The sequence below is a fragment of the Bos grunniens genome, chromosome 8 (genome assembly GCF_055505025.1).
Source record: "Bos grunniens cultivar Pamir isolate PY7600 chromosome 8, Bosgru_T2T1.0, whole genome shotgun sequence".
NCBI lineage: Eukaryota > Metazoa > Chordata > Mammalia > Artiodactyla > Bovidae > Bos > Bos grunniens.
This window is the reverse complement of record NC_141172.1, coordinates 15,278,169-15,296,284: the sequence shown is the minus strand read 5'-3', so window position 1 is coordinate 15,296,284 and position 18,116 is coordinate 15,278,169. Positions and strand designations below refer to the sequence as shown.

Below are 18,116 nucleotides of genomic sequence, written 5' to 3'. Positions count from 1 at the left end.
TTAAGTGCAGTATTTCTGGAAATACAAAGTTTTAGCATTGAGGCCATCCATGTATGGGTTCTATTCTAATATAAAAAATGTTTGAGTTTACAAAATTAATAGTTCCAAGAGGATGTCTTAACATTTAATTATCTACAATATTTGGGGCACAAGGCTATCTTCCCTTTGAATTTTAAGCTCTCCAACTTACAAAAAATCTTTCTCAGAAGAGACAAAAGTCCCCTCGATGCAGAGTCAAACCACAGGCTGCCTGCTTGAGTTCCCACATCCAGAACTATCGCCCGTAGAGGAGTGTGGCAAAGCAAGCCCACAACTTCATGGAAGTCCAAGACACACTTCACTTCTGCTGGTGGCACTGGGTCAATATGACAAAATAGTCTGTATTCCCAGTTCTGGCTAAATAGAAGAGAGTCATGCCTACAAACAATTTCCCCCGAAGTTCCTCTGTATGTATAATAGGAAACACAGAAATGGATCTGGGCAGGGACTCTGGAAATGTCAGGGCAGTTTCTCCACACTGAGTGTCCTGCAAATGCCAACATATGTGACTACACTTTTCCACACTTGGAGCCCTGATGAAGAAAGGCTATCCCAATCCAGAATTCATGAACTCCGTTCCACAGCTCAACAGGAGAAAACTCAACAAGCTGCTGCAGAAAGCCTACAAGAAACTTTGCACTGGCCATGTAACATCCACCTGCACCGAGGGAGGTTACAAGATTCAGCCTTGGGACTTCCCTGGTGGTCCAGTGGTTAAGAATCCGCCTGACAATGCAGGGGACACGGGTTAGATCCCTGGTCCAGGAAGATTCTACATGCCATGGGGCAACTAAGCCTGTGCATCATAACTACTGAGTCTGTGCTCCAGTTCAAGAGAAGCCATGGCAAGGAGAAACCCGAGTACCGCAACTACAGACTAGCCCTGGCTCGCTGCAACTAAAGAAAGCCCATGCACAGCAACGAAGACCCAGCACAGCCAAAGTTAATTAATTATTAATTTTTGAAAAAAAAAATTCAGCCTTGTAATACATGGTGGTGATGGTGGTGACAGTTACTCCTGTAAGGAAGTTGCTGGGGTCTTTGTCCAGAAAATCCTACTGCACTCTCTTTCAGAAAGACTGCAGGAAAAACTACCCCCAGGACTCAGCACCAAGAAGAGCTTTGCTTTGGGACTTCCGTGGTAGTCTAGCAGTTAAGATTATGAGCTCCCAATGCAGGGAATCGGGGTTTGATCCCTAGTTGGAGAACTAAGATCCCACATGCCATGTGATATGGCCACATACACAAAAAAGAAAAAAAGAAGAGCTTTGCCTCTACTGAAGATTTAGCTTTGCTGCTAGTTTGTTTTATCTCTTGGATACTGTGGTTACTTTGCGTGTGTGTTAGTCACTGAGTCGTGTCCAACTCTTTGCAACCCCACTGACTGTAGCCTGCCAGACTCCTCTGTCCGAGAAATTCTTCAGGCAAGAATACTGGAATGGGTTGTCATTTCCCTCTCCAGGGAATCTTCCTGACCCAGGGTTTGAACTCGGGTCTCCTGCATTGCAGGCAGATGCTTTACCATCTAAGATACTAGGGAAGCAGGGCAGGGTTCCGCCTTGCTTCTAGAAAGCCTAGAGACAGATTTGCAATCTCTCTTCCATAACGACACTAGACATTATGACAAGCACACTTATGTTCAGGCTGCACCTGACTTCATCTTGTTTTCTTGCTCTTGTTTTCTCTCAACTCTAATTTCTTTAACTGTTTTTATTCTCCTGTGTTATATATATATTTATGTGTGTATGCTCAGTGGCTCAGTTGCATCTGACTCTTGTGACCCCACAGACCGTAGCATGCCAGGCTCCTGTGTCCATGGGATTTCCCAAGCAAGAATACTGGAGCAGGTTGCCATCTCCTCCTCCAGGGGATCTTCCCAACCCAGGGATGGAACACACATCTCCTGCATTGGCAGGCAGATTCTTTACCACTGAGCTACCTGAGAAACCCATATATATATTTATAAGCTTCTTCAAATCCTTTTGGGAATGAAATACACACACAGTGGATTTTATACCAAACCTTTAGAACCCCTACATCTTGCAAATATACAATTTGGGCTCAGACAGACCTGGGTTTGAAATCTAATCCTGTGGATTTCCAGATACGTGATATCAGGCAAGTCACCTAATACTTCCAAGTTTCCATTTCCTTCTCTTTAAACTGAGGGTAATAACATCTATTAACTATGACCAATCTGCTGCTGCTACTACTGCTAAGTCGCTTCAGTCCTATCCGACTCTGTGCAACCCCATAGACGGCAGCCCACCAGGCTCCCCAGTCCCTGGGATTCTCCAGGCAAGAACACTGGAGTGGGTTGCCATTTCCTTCTCCAATGCATGAAAGTGAAAAGTGAAAGTGAAGTCACTCAGTCATGTCCAACTCTTTGCAACCCCATGGACTACAGCCTACTAGGCTCCTCTGTCCATGGGATTTTCCAGGCAAGAGTACTGGACTGGGGTGCCATTGCCTTCTCCAATGACCAACCTAGACAGCATATTAGAAAGCAGAGACATTACTTTGCCGACAAAGGTCCATATAGTCAAAGCTATGGTTTTTCCAATAGTCATGTATGGATGTGAGAGTTGAACCATAAAGCAAGCCAAGAACCAAAGAATTGATGCTTTTGAGCTGTGGGGTTGGAGAAGACTCTTAAGAGTCCCTTGGACTGCAAGGAGATCCAATCAGTCAATCCTAAAGGAAATCAGTCCTGAATATTCATTGGAAGGACTGATGCTGAAGCTGAAACTCCAATTCTTTGGCCACCTGATGTGAAGAACTGATTCATTGCAAAAGACCATAATGCTGGGAAAGATTGAAGGCAGGAAGAGAAGGGGACAACAGAGAATGAGATGGTTGGACGGCATCACTGACTTGATGCACACGAGTTTGAGCAAGCTCTGGGAGTTGGTGATGGACAGGGAGGCCTGGCATGCTGCAGTCCATGGGGTCGCAAAGAGTCAGACACAACTGAGCAACTGAACTGAACTGAATAACATCTATTAATATATTGTATAGTGGCTATGAGACTTAAAGATAATTTACTTAAAGAGTTGGTACTTAGTACCTACTACATAAACAGTATCTCTACTGTAATTAGTAACTATGCAGACTGTTACCAAAGAATACCAAAGGCAATGTCTGGAAGACATGGGGACACACGAAAACACGGACAACTTCATCTGACTATGGAAGCAGAGACGAGCGATATGTCTACAAGGCAAGGAACACTGAGGATTTCCAGCACTAACCAGAAGCTACAAGAGGCAAGAGTCTTCCCTTGAAGGTTTGGTGGGACCACGGCCCTAATGACACTTTAATTTTGGACTTCTAGACTCCAGAACTATCAGGGAATAAACTTCTATTGTTGTAAGCCACATTGTTCATGGAAATTTACTACAGCAGTCCTGGGAAACTATCAATACTACATTCTCCAACACTTGTAGCCCCAACTGGCAGAAGTGAAATAACCAAGCCAACTTTCAGTCCCATTGACATCTGCCAAGAACTCACGGATACATATCTGGCATGTTTCATGAGGGGCATATGCTGGAAGGTCACAAACGAGGGAAAAGACGAGGGAGAGGCTTTGATTTTAGGCTTAAAGGAATTAATTGCCCTCTCTGACTTTACCCCCAAGTACCACTGTGACCTTGGGCAAGTCGCTTTATCTCTCGAACCCCAAGTCTGTCTCTCAGTGCCCTTCCAACCCTAAATTCTAGGATTTAGAGTCTGTACTTCACAGGTTAGCTAGAGGGAGGAGAGTTGTCAGGAAGAAAAAAGCCCCCTCGGCATGGCACCCCATGGCTCTACTAGATTATTCTAGACACCATCCTCAAAACCAGGCATTGCTCAGACACTAAAAGAAAAAAAAAGCCTAAAATTTGGAGCATGTGAATTTTCTGTCAAAGAAAAGTCCACTTAAATTTTTCCATAATAATGCCTTTCTTTGTTCTTTATAAATGTTAGGAAATCTTATGACCACATGCAAACTGACAGGAATTTTAAAAAGACACTACCCTTGTTTCTGCCATGGCAATTCCTTTTAAAATTTTTATCCAAGACAAAAGGACATCTCTGTCTATCTCTCAGTCCATTTTCGTTGATTTTCCAAACCACAGGCATATTTGGATACGGTCTGGGGAGAAATCCACATCTATTCAGTGAGTAAAAGAGAGGGCTATTCTGGAAGGTGACCTCTTCTCATCTGAAATGCTTACCACCACCTCAAAAGTGAAAGCCCCAGTAGTGTTAAAATGAACCGAGTGGAACAAGGATTCGGATGGAAGCTGTTCTGGTGAACCCCAAACTGAGGGTAGGTTTTACCGATGGTGCATGTTAATTTACGTACGTACTTATTTCACCAGGTGAAGTGTCTTTTCATCAGGGATCCTTTTCTAAAAGCTCCAAGTCGCCCTGTGGAGGAAGTTACTGTATGCATCATTTGAAGCTGGGCTGTGAAAGACAGACAGCGGGAAGTCTGTCCACTCAGCCTCCCTAAGGGAGCCCTGGGGAATCCCAAAGGCGATCACCGGAAGCACAGGATAGGAGAAGTGACAACATTCGGGGGAGGAGGAGTCCTGATTTTGGAACCACTCAGCAGTTTCTTCAGCACAAGTTAACACCCAAACTTAAGAAGCATAAAAACGTCACCTGGCAGGCTTCTATTCAACAAATATCGATGTCTTTATTGAAGAAGTACCATGCATACAAAACTGAGTAAGAGATATGTCTTGCCTGGAGGCAAAGATGTATGAGTCAACCAAATAACACAGAACTATGAGATACTACCTGCATGGAGGTATGTTGGTGTTCATGACCTAACCAGCCCCGGGGAATCCCAAAGACAAAGCAATGGAAGGAGGAGGGGATGCTGAATGAATGCTTCGGCTGCCATCTACCATTCTGTGAACTTCTCAAATCTCCCCAGCACCTGACTTTGCCTGCCCTGTGTCTCTACACCAGAACTAAAACCACCAAATAACTTCCCTGTCACTGAGAGACACAGCTTCATTATCTTCCCTCAGTCATCCAACAAATAATTACTGAGTACTTAGTACGCGCAGGACGCTGTGAAAGGCCCTGGACCTGTCTGATCCAGGTCTGGTGAGCCATTTTACCCTGGGCTTCATATTCACTAAGGATTTATAATAACACAGATTTTAAAAATCATATCATATCCAAATGATATCAAATATACAGTCACAGAGATACAAGTTCCAGGCTTAAGTTTCAAGGCATATCACAATCTTTATAATCCTGTTATGGTAATTTTCAAAACATACGTGCAAGTTTCCCTACTCCCATGCTATAGATCTGCAAGGAAGTGGTCCAGGTGTCTCTGCATGTCTGTGGGCCCTGCAGGCATTCAAGAATGAGCAGCGGACAAGCCAGCTGTTGGACGTGTGCTCACAGAACTTAGTGTTTGATGGGGAGACAGATATCAAGCAAGGACCTACCACACTGATAGCTGTGGTTACTGCAGGGGAGAGAGACATGATGGGGAGCGGAGCTGGCAAGCCAGCTTTCACTTTATCTGAAGTGTTTAAATGTTTACAATATGAACACATCCACCTATTTCCTGTGGAGTCACTGTAAGTTTCTGTATCAGGTACATCATCAAGAGAAGAACAACCAAGAAAGGACCAGGGGAGGGGTGGACCCCAGCGTGGGGGGCAGTGGAAATGGGTGAAACACCAAGTTGTCGCAGCGTCAGGGTTGGTCTGGGCTAAAACAGTTCCACACGACTTTGTGGTGGCCATGGTCTGCACGCCACGTGGAAAGCAGTGCTGGGCATGGATACAACAGGCTTCCCATCTTCGAGCTCCCTACTGGGCTCAATCACCTAGTGACCCCACAAACGCAATGACTAACTTACACGCACTGAGTAACGTAACGTGTGTAGGATCAACATGTTAGGCTCATTCTGGTTCAAAACTTGCCTTTTCCTGGAGCGCTATCAATCTCACCATACGATGCCAAATGCCCACGAGTGAGTCATGGGTATCTCGTCTAGACCGAGATGTCTCATCTTCACTTTGTCAAATTGTGTCTCATCCATTACCAATAACCATGTCATCCCCATGTAAAATTCACACAGTTCCACTGAAAACAGGACATCCCTGATAATCACCTTTCCCCCGATCTAGAGAAATGAGAGCAGATATCATGGAACGATGCATGCTAAGTCACTTCAGATCTGTCCAACTCTTTGAGACCCCATGGACTGTAGTCCGCCAGGCTCCTCTGTCCATGAGATTCTCCAAACAAGAATACTGGAGTGGGTTGCCATGCCCTCCTCCAGGGGATCTTCCCCACCCAGGAATCAAACATTCATTTCTTATGTCTTCTGCATTGGCAGATGGGTTCTTTAGCACTAGCCCCAAACTAGGAAGCCCTATGGAACAATGTTAGCATGCGAACACATAGCCCACGGTGACAGACTGGGCAGTTGTGACACACAAATTCTGGAATAAAAACATTTCCTTACACTGTCATTCTTTTTTACTTTCTCATATTTTGAGATGGAGTCAGATGGCATGGCTTTTACAGAAGAGAGGCATGACCAACACCGATCATCCAATAATGCTTCTGATCATGACAGTTATGCGTGACTATGTATGTGTACTATTTTGTCTTCGTATGGCAGGTACCCTCTTCAGAGTGTGCACAGGTGTCAGGGAAGGGTGCACAAGTAAAACCAGCGCAGAGAAACACAATCGAATGCCCCTGTGCATGAGGTGGACAGCTAGCAGAGGAAAAGTTTCCTGCAGAGGCCTTCATGACTGAGTCGGGCTTCTCTGGAGGCTCAGATGGTAAAGACATTGCCTGCAACACGGGAGACCCTGGTTCAATCCCTGGGTCAGGAAGATTCCCTAAAGAAGGAAATGGCAACCCACTCCAGTATTCTTGCCTGGAAAATCCTATGGACAGAGGAGCCTGGCAGGCTACAGTCCATGGGGTTGCAGAGTCGGACACGACTGAGCCACTTCACTTCACTTCTGCTCTAAGAGGTCAATGGGGCTGGCATGGTATATAGGCTTGCCAGATAAAATATAGGACACCCAGTTAAACTTAAATTTTAGATAAATAATGAAGGATTTTTAGTACAGGTACATCCCAAATATTGCATGGGTCTTCTGTACTTTTATTTGTTAAATCAGGCAATTCTAATGGCGGAAGAGGTAGACAACATGCCTGTCAATCATCTTTCCTTTCTTGTCACGAATACTGTCAACATCATCAGCACATGAGGAATGAGGTGCATGCTATACCAAAGACCTAGGAATTTCTCCTGTACCCAAAACACTCAGAACATGCTTGCTTCTTCAACCACGGACTCCTTGAGATCATGGACTTATCTTACCCATCCTTCTTCAAGAGCTAGCCCAGTGACTGGCATGTAGTAGATGCTAAAAATACGGTTTTGAATAAATGAGGATAAAATGTGGAATGACAATAAAGGGAAGAAATTTGAGGTAAGGGGGATAAGATGACAAAACTGTCCCTGACGGAAAATACAGGGACCTTCAAGGTGGTGGACGATAGCCAAATTTCCAGCCACCTCCATCATCCACTGGCAGAACCTATTAGTATAGAAGTTCAACTGAACAAACTCTTAGCTTGGTTAGTACAACGAAACTGTCTCAAAGCAGCAGGAACTATGCTAAGGTCCCTGAGTGGGTACAGGTGGAGGGGACACAAAATTGGGAGTTCAGCACTTATACAATTATTTACTTTAAAAAGCCAGAATTAAGGAGGACAAAGCACTGTAAAAGCCCCAAAGAGGAACAAGCAGTTCTGACTGAGACAATTCAAGAAGCTTTAGGAATAAGAAGTAGTATGACGTATGGAAGGAGGTCTGGCCTTCAGAAGACATTGGCATTTTATAAACATATATTTATTGTTATGCATACATACACACAGAGTTTATAAATGCATAGTTCATACTTCTTAATTATTTTTCTTAATGTTTGTAGCATACATACGTCTAGATTTTTTTTCTGTACATGTATGCATGTGTTTATATTTAACAGACTCTATATACTACCATGTAAACTTGCTTTTAAGCTGTAAAGCTTGCCCATCTAAATAACCAAGTATAATCCCACAGCATAATTTTGAATGCTTGCACAGACATTTTCTACTGATGATTTACTTAACCAAGTACCCACTGCTGAACATTTTAATTGTTTTCAGTTTTTCCTGTGATGAACTTCCTGACAGGTAAGTCCTTAGAGACATTCATCATTATTTCTTAGAGATAAATTTCCAGAGGGAGAATTCTGAGTCAAAGATCATGTACATTTTTAAGGCTTTTGATATATATCACCATTTTGCTCTCAAAGAAGTCTGTGTCAGTTTATAATCCTGTATAAAAGGTTTCATTTTCCCGATTATTTTTCTAAGTTAGTCATCGCACAAAATATCTCTGCAAAATCAGAGTTTATACAGAGACAGCATATAAAGTAACATATGTAGTAGGTTTTCTTCTCAAAATAAATCAGTCCAAAAAGCCAGGATTTTAAGAAATCTCACTTGTCTACAATTAGTCCTTGGTGCAGCCAATTAATTTAGACATGAACATTTTAAGCCAAATTTCCAGTCAAAGTCTGCCATGCTTGAGGAACGGTGGTTGCTCACCATTCTAAAATGACTTTATTAAAAATTAATGCATTTCTTTTTTTTTAAGGTGGTAATTAAAACTCCCCTTTTAATGGCATCCCATTTCAGGTTCCTGGAGAAAAAAAATCCACTTTTTTTGGGCATACCAAAAGAAGCCTCAGTTCAGTTCAGTTCAGTCGCTCAGTCGTGTCCGACTCCCTGCAACCCCATGAATCGCAGCACGCCAGGCCTCCCTGTCCATCACCAACTCCCAGAGTTCACCCAGACTCACGTCCATCGAGTCAGTGATGCCATCCAGCCATCTCATCCTCTGTCGTCCCCTTCTCCTCCTGCCCCCAATCCCTCCCAGCATCAGTCTTTTCCAGTGAGTCAACTCTTCGCATGAGGTGGCCAAAGTACTGGAGCTTCAGCTTTAGCATCATTCTTTCCAAAGAAATCCCAGGGCTGATCTCCTTCAGAATGGACTGGTTGGATCTCCTTGCAGTCCAAGGGACTCGCAAGAGTCTTCTCCAACACCACAGTTCAAAAGCATCAATTCTTCGGCTCTCAGCCTTCTTCACAGTCCAACTCTCACATCCATACATGACCACAGGAAAAACCATAGCCTTGACTAGATGGACCTTTGTTGGCAAAGTAATGTCTCTGCTTTTGAATATGCTATCTAGGTTGTCATAACTTTCCTTCTGGTCAAAGAAAGTGAAAATCATAAATGGTGGACAGCCATCATCACCCCAGGAATATTGGTCCAGGTGTGAATTAGTTTGGCTAAAGTGGGTGATCACCTACTCACATACCTCCTCAAAAACAAATAAGAACAAAAAATCTTTACAGCACACAGAGTTTCTCAGCAAGCAAGAAAATTAAACTAAAGTTTTAAAATACTACTAAACCACATCTAAAAGTTTAGATACTATAAGAGAGAAGTTAATGAGGCAGAAAAATATTCCCCAGTATACAAGCCCCTGGAGGATTTCTAAGAAAGAGATCAGAGGCATACAAAATGCTAGGTGGGGATGGTAAGTGCTGGTTCAGGTTTCACTACAGGAAAGGACAGTTGGAGAGTTCCAACATTTTCTAGTGGCAATACAAAACTAAGTTGGTCTAGTCTTCTATGCGATAAGTGCCATGCTCAATGATCCACTCTGTTTTTCATCTTTCTTGAGACACAAAAAACTCAAATAAAAGAGAAAATATCCAAATATAGAAGTTTAACAAGACTGGAAAAAAACCTCAACCATGTTATGTTCTAGTGGCCTTGCAATCAAATAATCATAGTCATTTGGTCAACGTCTACGATTAACTCCATGAGAGAAGAGATTTGGTTATAGGGCCAGGTACAAAAAAATATTTTCTTGGAGGATCGTTCTCTCTTATGTAACAGTGTTGGGTGAGCAAGTGTATAGAATCATAGCTTTCAGGGCTTTCCGAAACAGTCTGCATCTGTCCTGTGCTGATGATTATATCGGACTGGGATGGATCATCCAGCCATCGATGATAACACAATCATAATGCTCTGCTCACTTTTCTCAAAAAAAAAAAAAAAAAGACAACACTTCCAAAGTCAGCGTAGTCACCCCAAATCTAAAAAGCCTCAGAGGCAAAGAAGCTGAAATGCTGAGTATCATAAAATGATTAATGCAAAAACTCCTCCCCACCAAAGATACCCAGGTGTATAAAAGGCACACAAAGGAATACTTCAGACCTAAAACCTCATTGTCAACCTCTGAATCTTGTGGATTTTTCACCTCCATGGGCGAGGGGAAAAAAATGATCACCAAGCCTGATGGGATTCGAAAGTATGTGTGGCTGGCATGCCTCATGGGTCTGTTTATCACTGGCATCCTCTCTCTGGACTGTAACTCGCTGAATGTTCGCCTGAGGAGAGTCACCTGGCAGAATCTGCAACTTCTGAGCACAATGAGCAATTCATTTCCTATAGAGTGTCTACAAGAAAGAAAAGCTTTCGAGTTGCCCCAAGAGATCCTCTCATACACCCAGCCTCTGAAGAAGAACATCAAGGAGGCCTTCTATGAAATGTCCAAACAGGCCTTCCACATCTTCACTCAAGACACCTTCCAATCCACTTGGGAAGAGAAACACCTGAGACAAGTCCAGATCGGACTTGATCACCAGCTGCAGTACCTGGAGCAATGCTTGGAAGAAGAGGAGGAGGAAAATGAAGACACAAGAGAGAGGGAAGAGCTTCTCTCAGCCGGAGAGGAGACCCTCAGGAAACCCTCAGGAGCTCCGGTCCTCCAGCTGGGCAATCTAGATCTGAGGAGATATTTCAACAGGATAGACAGGTTCCTCAAAGATAAGAAACACAGTCACTGAGCCTGGGAGATTGTCCGAGTGGAAATCAGAAGATGCTTCTACTTCTTTCAGAAACTCACAGCATTACTCAGGAGGAGATAAGGTATTAATGTATTCTAAGAATTAAAATTCTGTTTCTCCCAAAATCTTGTTTTCCTTCTCATCCTCCTCCATCTTCTTTTTAAGGCTTGTGCCATGCCATGGCTCCCCTCGACCGGATTATTGGTGGTTTGGGTAACGGTCATTTTTTTCTGATGCCTTGCAGCATCGGCCACATTCACCTCTCTAAACAAGGTGATGCCTACCACCCCCTGGGTGATCAAGAGTCTTGTTAGGAAATCCTGAAGACAGTTTTAGAGGAAGACTTGCCCTCCCATCCTCTATTCTCTGTTCCTCTTTCCTTTTTCTCTTTTGTACTTGCTTTGTTGCTTTTGAACTCCCTCAAACCAATGGCCAGAGGACACGGCTCAGAGAATACTGCAAAATCTAACACCTCAATGGCTTAACTCTCTTGCTGCCAAGATTGTTTATTCTAGGAAAGTTCAGCACATTACAAGAGCCTGTACAAGATCCCATAGAGTTAAAACCTTTCCTGTCTCCCTACTCTAAAAAAAAAAAAATAGAAATTTTGGACCCATTTGCTTCTCAGCCTGGTTTGGTTAAAATGATAGAAACTTTGCGGGTTGGTATTTTATTACTGCAAGACAGTGAAGATCTGTAATGATATTAGATGGTTGAATGAGATGACCATTAAAGTCTCATTCAACTTTTAAGAGCTTATGATTCTAATACAAACAGCATTGGTCATTCCCAATACATATCATGCGATTTTGACACTTAAAAGCATGAAAAATGCTATAGAGAAGTTTAATATCTGTCTTTTTTTTTGTTTTGTACCTGAAATGAAATATCTATGCTTAGACTACGGAAGAATTTCACACTGGAGTCTTCCCAACTAGAAGGCCACTTTCTGCTTGTTAAATAAACTAATCTTCTTACTAATACATGACACTTTAATATACTTTATCTTTTTGAAAGTTATTTTGTACCTAGATTACCCAGATTATTTACTTAAATTTTCTTGTGTGGTCCTTCATTTGTATTAATTCACCTTCTAGTTGAATTTTCTCTACCTTTCTCTCTCCCTTCTACCCCATTTCAGAATCATCTACCTTCAGGCAAGAATTAACAGAGAGATTGTGGCTACCCAAATGCATCACAGAGAGTATCCAGTTCAACTCTTGGAAGGCCTTTACTTGCTATTTGTTTTCAAAGCATGCTGCTAAAAGGTTTAGACTCAAGATTCATCCATAGTTAAATAGTTGGATAGTTAAACTCCAACATAGTTGTACTGAGAAAGTATTAAAATAAAACTCAGTTCAAAAGTTAGAAGAAATGTTTAAAAGAACAAGAACTAGTTGTGGATCACAGTGTACTGGTTACCAGTAGAAGGATCAGACAATAAAACAAGTTCATATCATCCATTTAGTAACAGTAACTCATCAGTAAGTGTTGTAAATTTTTAAAAAGCATTACAAGCTATAAAGGAATTGGGACATGCAAGCTACAAGGCAGAAAGTATACATTTGATATTTTCCATGAATTTCTCTAATAATGCCTTTGCATGATCGCCTTAATGATTCTCCTGGGACCATGTCAGTTACTTTAGCAATTGATGGTTGCAGTCTTGCCAAATGTTTGCAATAATGCAGAAGGAAAGAAAATCAGCACTTCTAGTCAATAGAGCTTGTCTGATTGTACCAGCAGGGGCGGAAGTCACAACGGGATGCTTTTATTCAGAGCACCACTAGTCAGAAAAAGGAGAATATTCTCACTGAAAAATAGGTAAGGACACAAACTGGTAACATCACAAGAAATACTAACAGACAATATGAAAAATGTTTATTCTCATTTGTGATTAGAGAAATGTAAAAGAAGGTAATAAGATACTCCCCTCTCATCAGTCTGGTAGAGATTAAAAAAAAAAAAAGAGTGGTAATGTAGAGTATCAGTGGAGTGCAGGGTACAAAAGAAAAAAATCCTGTGTATTGATGGGGAAATGGTAACTGGCACAAGTTTCCTACAGGACAATATAGCTATCTTAAATGTCATAAAAAAAAGTACATTAACCCCTTAGACCTAGTTATCCTATCTCCAGAAATTTATTCCATGTAAGCAATTGGATAAGATTGTTCAATGTAGCCTTATTTATAATATCCCTCCTCCTTCTGTTTTAATTTTCACCTCTGTATTTTTTATTTTTTCTTCAATGCTGGGGAGGGTCTTCTTCTAATCCTAAAATTAAAGAAGTCGTACAAGCTTATCTTTCCCTATAATTACCCTATTTTCCTTACTGGAGTAGACTGGGACAGACATTGCCCTTTCACTTTGTTAAGGATGCTTTTAGACACTTCTTGAGCAACCCAGGCACTTCCTGCTTTTCTAGTGCTGCTGCTGCTAAATTTCAAAGGAATCCTTCCGTGGGGATCATTTTCATAATGCAGTATTTGTAAAGTGCCTTCTGGTGCTTCTAAGATTTTGCTTTCTGTCTTCTGTGGGTCCCACTGGTAACATCCAGAAATTACTGGAGAATGTGTTGTGTGTGTCCTCTCTGCCGACTTCGTCTCCTTTGTTCCTCTTTATTAAATGGAAGCTCAAAAGTTCCCACTCTGGTAGGGCAAACTCCTGTAGCTGTGCAGAGCCACAGTGTCTACTTAAAACCTTCCAGTGGGTACAAGGTCACAGGTGTTCATACAGAAGCTTCCTCCCTCCCCTGGCTTGGGGCACAGATCAAAAAGTGAAGGATAAAAAAATAAAAATAAAAATAAGAGCCTCCCTGAGCCTTCCTGGGAGAGGCACTGACTGTATGTCAGACAGAAAAAGCTAACAATAGTAATGTAAGGCTATGTGCAGGTATACATTTCAACAGGTGTACAGACACAGTCTCCCCTCACCAGCTAAGCAACTCTGGGAGCACCATCTGGGGACCCTGCCCTCTGAGAGTGGCTACTACGTTTTTGCCCAAATTCTATTCCCCCCACCCTCCGAGGCATAGTTGATTTACAATATTATATTAGTTTCAGGTGTAAGTCCTAGGTCTTTAATAATCCTTGGTCACTAAGAATAAGCACCGTGTTTAAGCACACAACTTGATCGGAAAGGCAGAGTAATAACAGGGTCCCTATAACCTCACCGGAGAAGGCAATGGCACCCCGCTCCAGTACTCTTGCCTGGAAAATTCCATGGACGGAGGAGCCTGCAATCCTTGAGTCGCTAAGAGTCAGACATGACTGAGAGACTTCACTTTCTTTCTCTTTTCACTTTCATGCATTGGAGAAGGAAATGGCAACCCCCTCCAGTGTTCTTGCCTGGAGAATCCCAGAGATGGGGGAGCCTGGTGGGCTGCCGTCTCTGGGGTCGCACAGAGTCGGACACGACTGAAGCAACTTAGCTTAGCTTTAGCTTATAACCTCACCGGCGCACTCACAGGGGAATTCGGTCCCCAGCTACAGATTCGCAGGGACTGAGAAACGTCTACACAGTCAGTGCTGAGTCCTCCAGGTCTGCTCTTACCAAATGTTGAGGGGGTACCCGGGCTTTAAACTGGAGCTCTGTGCGAAGTCAGGACCCCAGGTTCATTCTGGAGGGAGCCACTTCACTCCTATTTCTAAGCAAAGTCTCGAGGCTTCCTAGGTTATTTCTATATCTCCATTAGTGGCTCGGCGGTATAGAATCCGCCTGCAATGCAGCAGACTCAGGAGACCCGAGTTACAGAAGGGGACCCTTCCCGACATGGGTCGGGAAGATTCTCTGAAGAAGGAAATGACAACCCATTCCAGTGTTCTTGCCTGGGAAATTCCATGGACTACAGTCCACCGGGTCGCAAAAGGGTCGGACACGACTGAGCACAGCACAGTACACACGCTCTCCTTAAGGAGGGCGACTCGCCTGCCCTTCGGCCCTTGGAAACTCAGAGCCTTAGTCTCAGAGCCTTAGATTTAGCTATTTGCCTATCAGATCTGCCCTGATCCCGTCCCACCGCCTTTCAACGGGCCAACCACACGCCTTTAGGCGGAGATTGGAATCCACCGGAACTCACAGGAAAAGGGCACCCGAGATTGGGGCAGCACCTCGCTTCCACTCTCTCCCGCGAGCGGCACCTTCTGGATCTGCGCTCCGCGGCGCGCTAGGGATAAGATCTGAGAAATGCGCCCGGGGCCACAGGCAGCGGAGGAGGCGGGGAAGGAACAACTTTCCCTCCGCCCTCTCACCGCAAGGCCCGGGAGGGGCGGCCCCGCAGGGGTCGGGCTCCTCGCCTTCCCCAGGCAGGCTCCCGGGCGCAAGCTGGCCGGGAGGCTGGCGTAGGGGGGCGGGGGAGGAGGACGAGAGGGGCTTCCTTGTCTCCCGAGCCCCGCCAGATGTTAGAAAGGCGAACAATAGGGGAAACGCCGAGAAACAAAAGGCCATTCGCCTCGATCTCCATCGGCTCTGTCGCGTGGTCCCTGCGGGACGGACGTCTGGGAGGGGTCAGGGAGGTGGGTGAGGGGGGATCTTGAGAAGTCTGGGGTGTCGGTCTGGTACTTACTTGCCAGGCGCCGGGGGTCGGCCCTGTACCCTTCCAGAGGGGTCCAAAGGCAGGGAGGAGCAATCAGAGGAAAGTTGAAGGGTTTTCACCTTCTTCCTGAGTGCAGGGAAAGGGAGGGGCTGGATTCCAGATGTTTGACAGTTGTTGGCCCAGGGGTTACGAAGGATTTGTACGCCCTTTACACACCCTCTTCCTTCGCGAAGCATCAGCAGTCCCCGGGGCGACCCGGCCGACGCAGCGGAGTTTCCCCTTCTGAGTCCCGAGCCGAGCCTCCGCCTTCAATACCAAGACGCCCTAAACGTGGTCCCCCTGCCCGGGCGCACTTTGGTAAAAGTTTGTCTTCCCGCCACCCACAGTCCAGCATGCACTCTGCAATGATCTGCGATCCGGGATGGATTCGGGGACAGAGTCGTACCCGCCCCCTCCTCCCCAAGACAAGAACGAGTTCATTGATAGATCTTTAAAAATCAAGGCCCTGGAGCCCGGAGAGGACTCTCGTTCCAACCCGGGAAGGGAGCGGGAGGAGGCTGCCAGAAGCCAAGACGCGGGCAGGGGTCTGAGGCGGATTCCAGCCCCGGAAGCAGGCGGAGGGCGGGGGGGGAAACAGGGTCCGCCGCCTCCCGCCCTCCTGTTGCACTCGCCCCAGGTGTGCCCCGCACCTCTAAACCGCCCGGGCGCGACCCGGGGCGAGCGGCTGCGAGCTGCGCCACCTCCCCTCGCTCGAAGCGAGTTCTCACTCACCGTGGGGTTTTACCTTCAGCCCCGGGGCCCTGTCGGCTCGCCGCGCCGGGGCAGCTGCAGGCGGCGCGAGAGGAAGAGGGTGAGCTCGGGGCAGGAGGGGCGACGCTCGCGGATCCAGTGAGGGGCTCCCGGGCCAGCGCGCGCGGTCTCAGCAAGCGCGCGGGCGAGCGAGCACCGGGCTCCAGCTGCCGCCGCCGCCGCTCCAGAGCAGCCCCCACCGGCACCCGCAGAACGGCTCTCTTTTGCCAGGGCGCGAGCGGAGCGGGGACCCCCTGGCGGCCGCCTTCGGAATGGCAGCTCCCTAGGGAAGAGACGTCAGGTCGCCTTAGGGTCATCGTCCCTCCGGAAAGAGGTGGGGAATGGACCGTCTGAGCGGGGCTCCCAGCCTTGTGGAAAAAACATTGACCCTCTGGCCAGGGCGGGGAGAAAGCTATCAGATCAGAAAGAATGAGTTCTGGATCCACCATGGTCACATCCAAGGCACCTAGAGAGGGGGAAATTGCTTACCTTCTCCAAGATTTTTTGACTTGAAAAATGCTATGGACTGCCGGACAGAGAATAGCAGTCATCATTGGAAAATACTTCAAGATTCTAGCAAATTCACTAGAATAAGCTGAGGGTAATGAAATGAGCATGGACCTTGAATCCCAACCCACAGCCTGCCCCTTTCTCTTTGTGTGATATTGGTGTATCACCTCTAAACCTCAGTATTCTCTGTAAATTGGGAAGAGCAGTGTCTACCTGCAAGGGTGGTACTAAAGGATAAACTAAACATAGAGAGTATTCTTTGTTCATAGTAGGAGTCATGATATATAAGCCTCCTGAGGCAGAAAAAAATAATGTCTTCCATATTTTTTTATTCCTCGTATAATAACATCTTCGTCCACATCGACTGTGAAGTATACCAAATGACTAGGTATTACATTTTCTGATTCTCAGTACACACTTTAAAGAAGTTTAGAAACATATTAAGTAGAAACTAGACTACACAGAGAAACCTCTCCCCCAAAAGCGGTTTCCACAACTACCAAGTGAGAACCTCTAAACCCACACTCAACCTTTACAATATCAAGTCTGATATTATAAGAAATATTTAATAGTCATGGTCTAATGATATCAACCCTGAATTAAAGGATTCCACTGAATTTTGTGTCATTTGGCAATGCAAAGATATTGAAGACTGTGAATATAAAACTCAAACTCAAGAAGAAAAAATGGTCAGGTACTAAAACCCATCCAACTAAGAAATGTTTCGAGTCACTGTTGACTCATGCAATCTCATTTCTAAGCTGTCTCAAACCTCATTCACTTCTTTAAAGCTCCTTTTGTCCTTTGGCCTCATGGCAATCAACTCTTCTTCCTCATCCAGAGCAATTAGGGTCAAAGTGTCTCTTAATTACTCTAGTTTACCTTCAGTAGTCCTTCTGTTTCACTCCTTTTCCCAAATCGGGAGGAGCCTGCTGCCTGCCCTAGAATTCTCATTACAGAGTTTTTCTGTTCTGTCAAGAAGAGAGGAAAAATACGTTTTTCTGTCTCAGAAACTAGAGAAGAACATCAAGAGCCAACTTCTGCCCTTGAAGAAAAGGCTCAAGCTCCAGGGCACAGACAGGCAGAGTACGCGTAGGGCAAAGAAAACACTGGATTCTAATCAATAAGCATTCATGGAACTGTCTCTGCCTCTCTGCTTGGGTTTCAGCCTTGCCTCATCCCACTTGCTTCCCTTAGTGGCCCCTTCAATGGGGAGCAACAGTGAAGCTGGTGGGTTTGGGGGGAGACTTCATTATTTCCTGGGCTAACTTTCACCGGTGAGTGG

At 44.9% G+C, this 18,116-nt stretch overlaps 3 protein-coding genes across 8 annotated transcripts in view; 2 read left to right on the top strand and 1 right to left on the bottom strand.

Annotated features, from left to right (window-relative positions):
- Positions 1 to 16,519, bottom strand: part of MOB3B (MOB kinase activator 3B) — a 219,217-nt gene extending 202,698 nt beyond the window's left edge. The window contains exons 1-3 of one of the 6 annotated variants that reach the window (XM_086414931.1): positions 16,304 to 16,519; positions 15,563 to 15,658; positions 4,395 to 4,455 (exon numbers count right to left, since the gene is read on the bottom strand). The gene's annotated coding sequence lies outside the window, so the exon portion shown is untranslated. Of the gene's footprint in view, positions 1 to 4,394; positions 4,456 to 15,076; positions 15,185 to 15,562; positions 15,659 to 15,748; positions 15,872 to 16,303 lie in introns of those variants that run through there. The other 5 variants (XM_086414930.1, XM_086414932.1, XM_086414929.1 and 2 more) reach the window with 5 other exon arrangements.
- Positions 10,270 to 11,096, top strand: IFNK (interferon kappa). The gene is given in 1 exon segment (XM_086414928.1): positions 10,270 to 11,096. A coding segment is annotated over 1 exon segment (780 nt). The 5' UTR covers positions 10,270 to 10,299; the 3' UTR covers positions 11,080 to 11,096.
- Positions 15,924 to 16,424, top strand: LOC147366694 (uncharacterized). Its single transcript, XM_086414935.1, has one exon. It carries the CDS (start codon positions 15,954 to 15,956, stop codon positions 16,422 to 16,424), a length of 471 nt encoding a protein of 156 aa, XP_086271061.1. The 5' UTR covers positions 15,924 to 15,953.
- Positions 16,520 to 18,116: the final 1,597 nt, after the last annotated feature.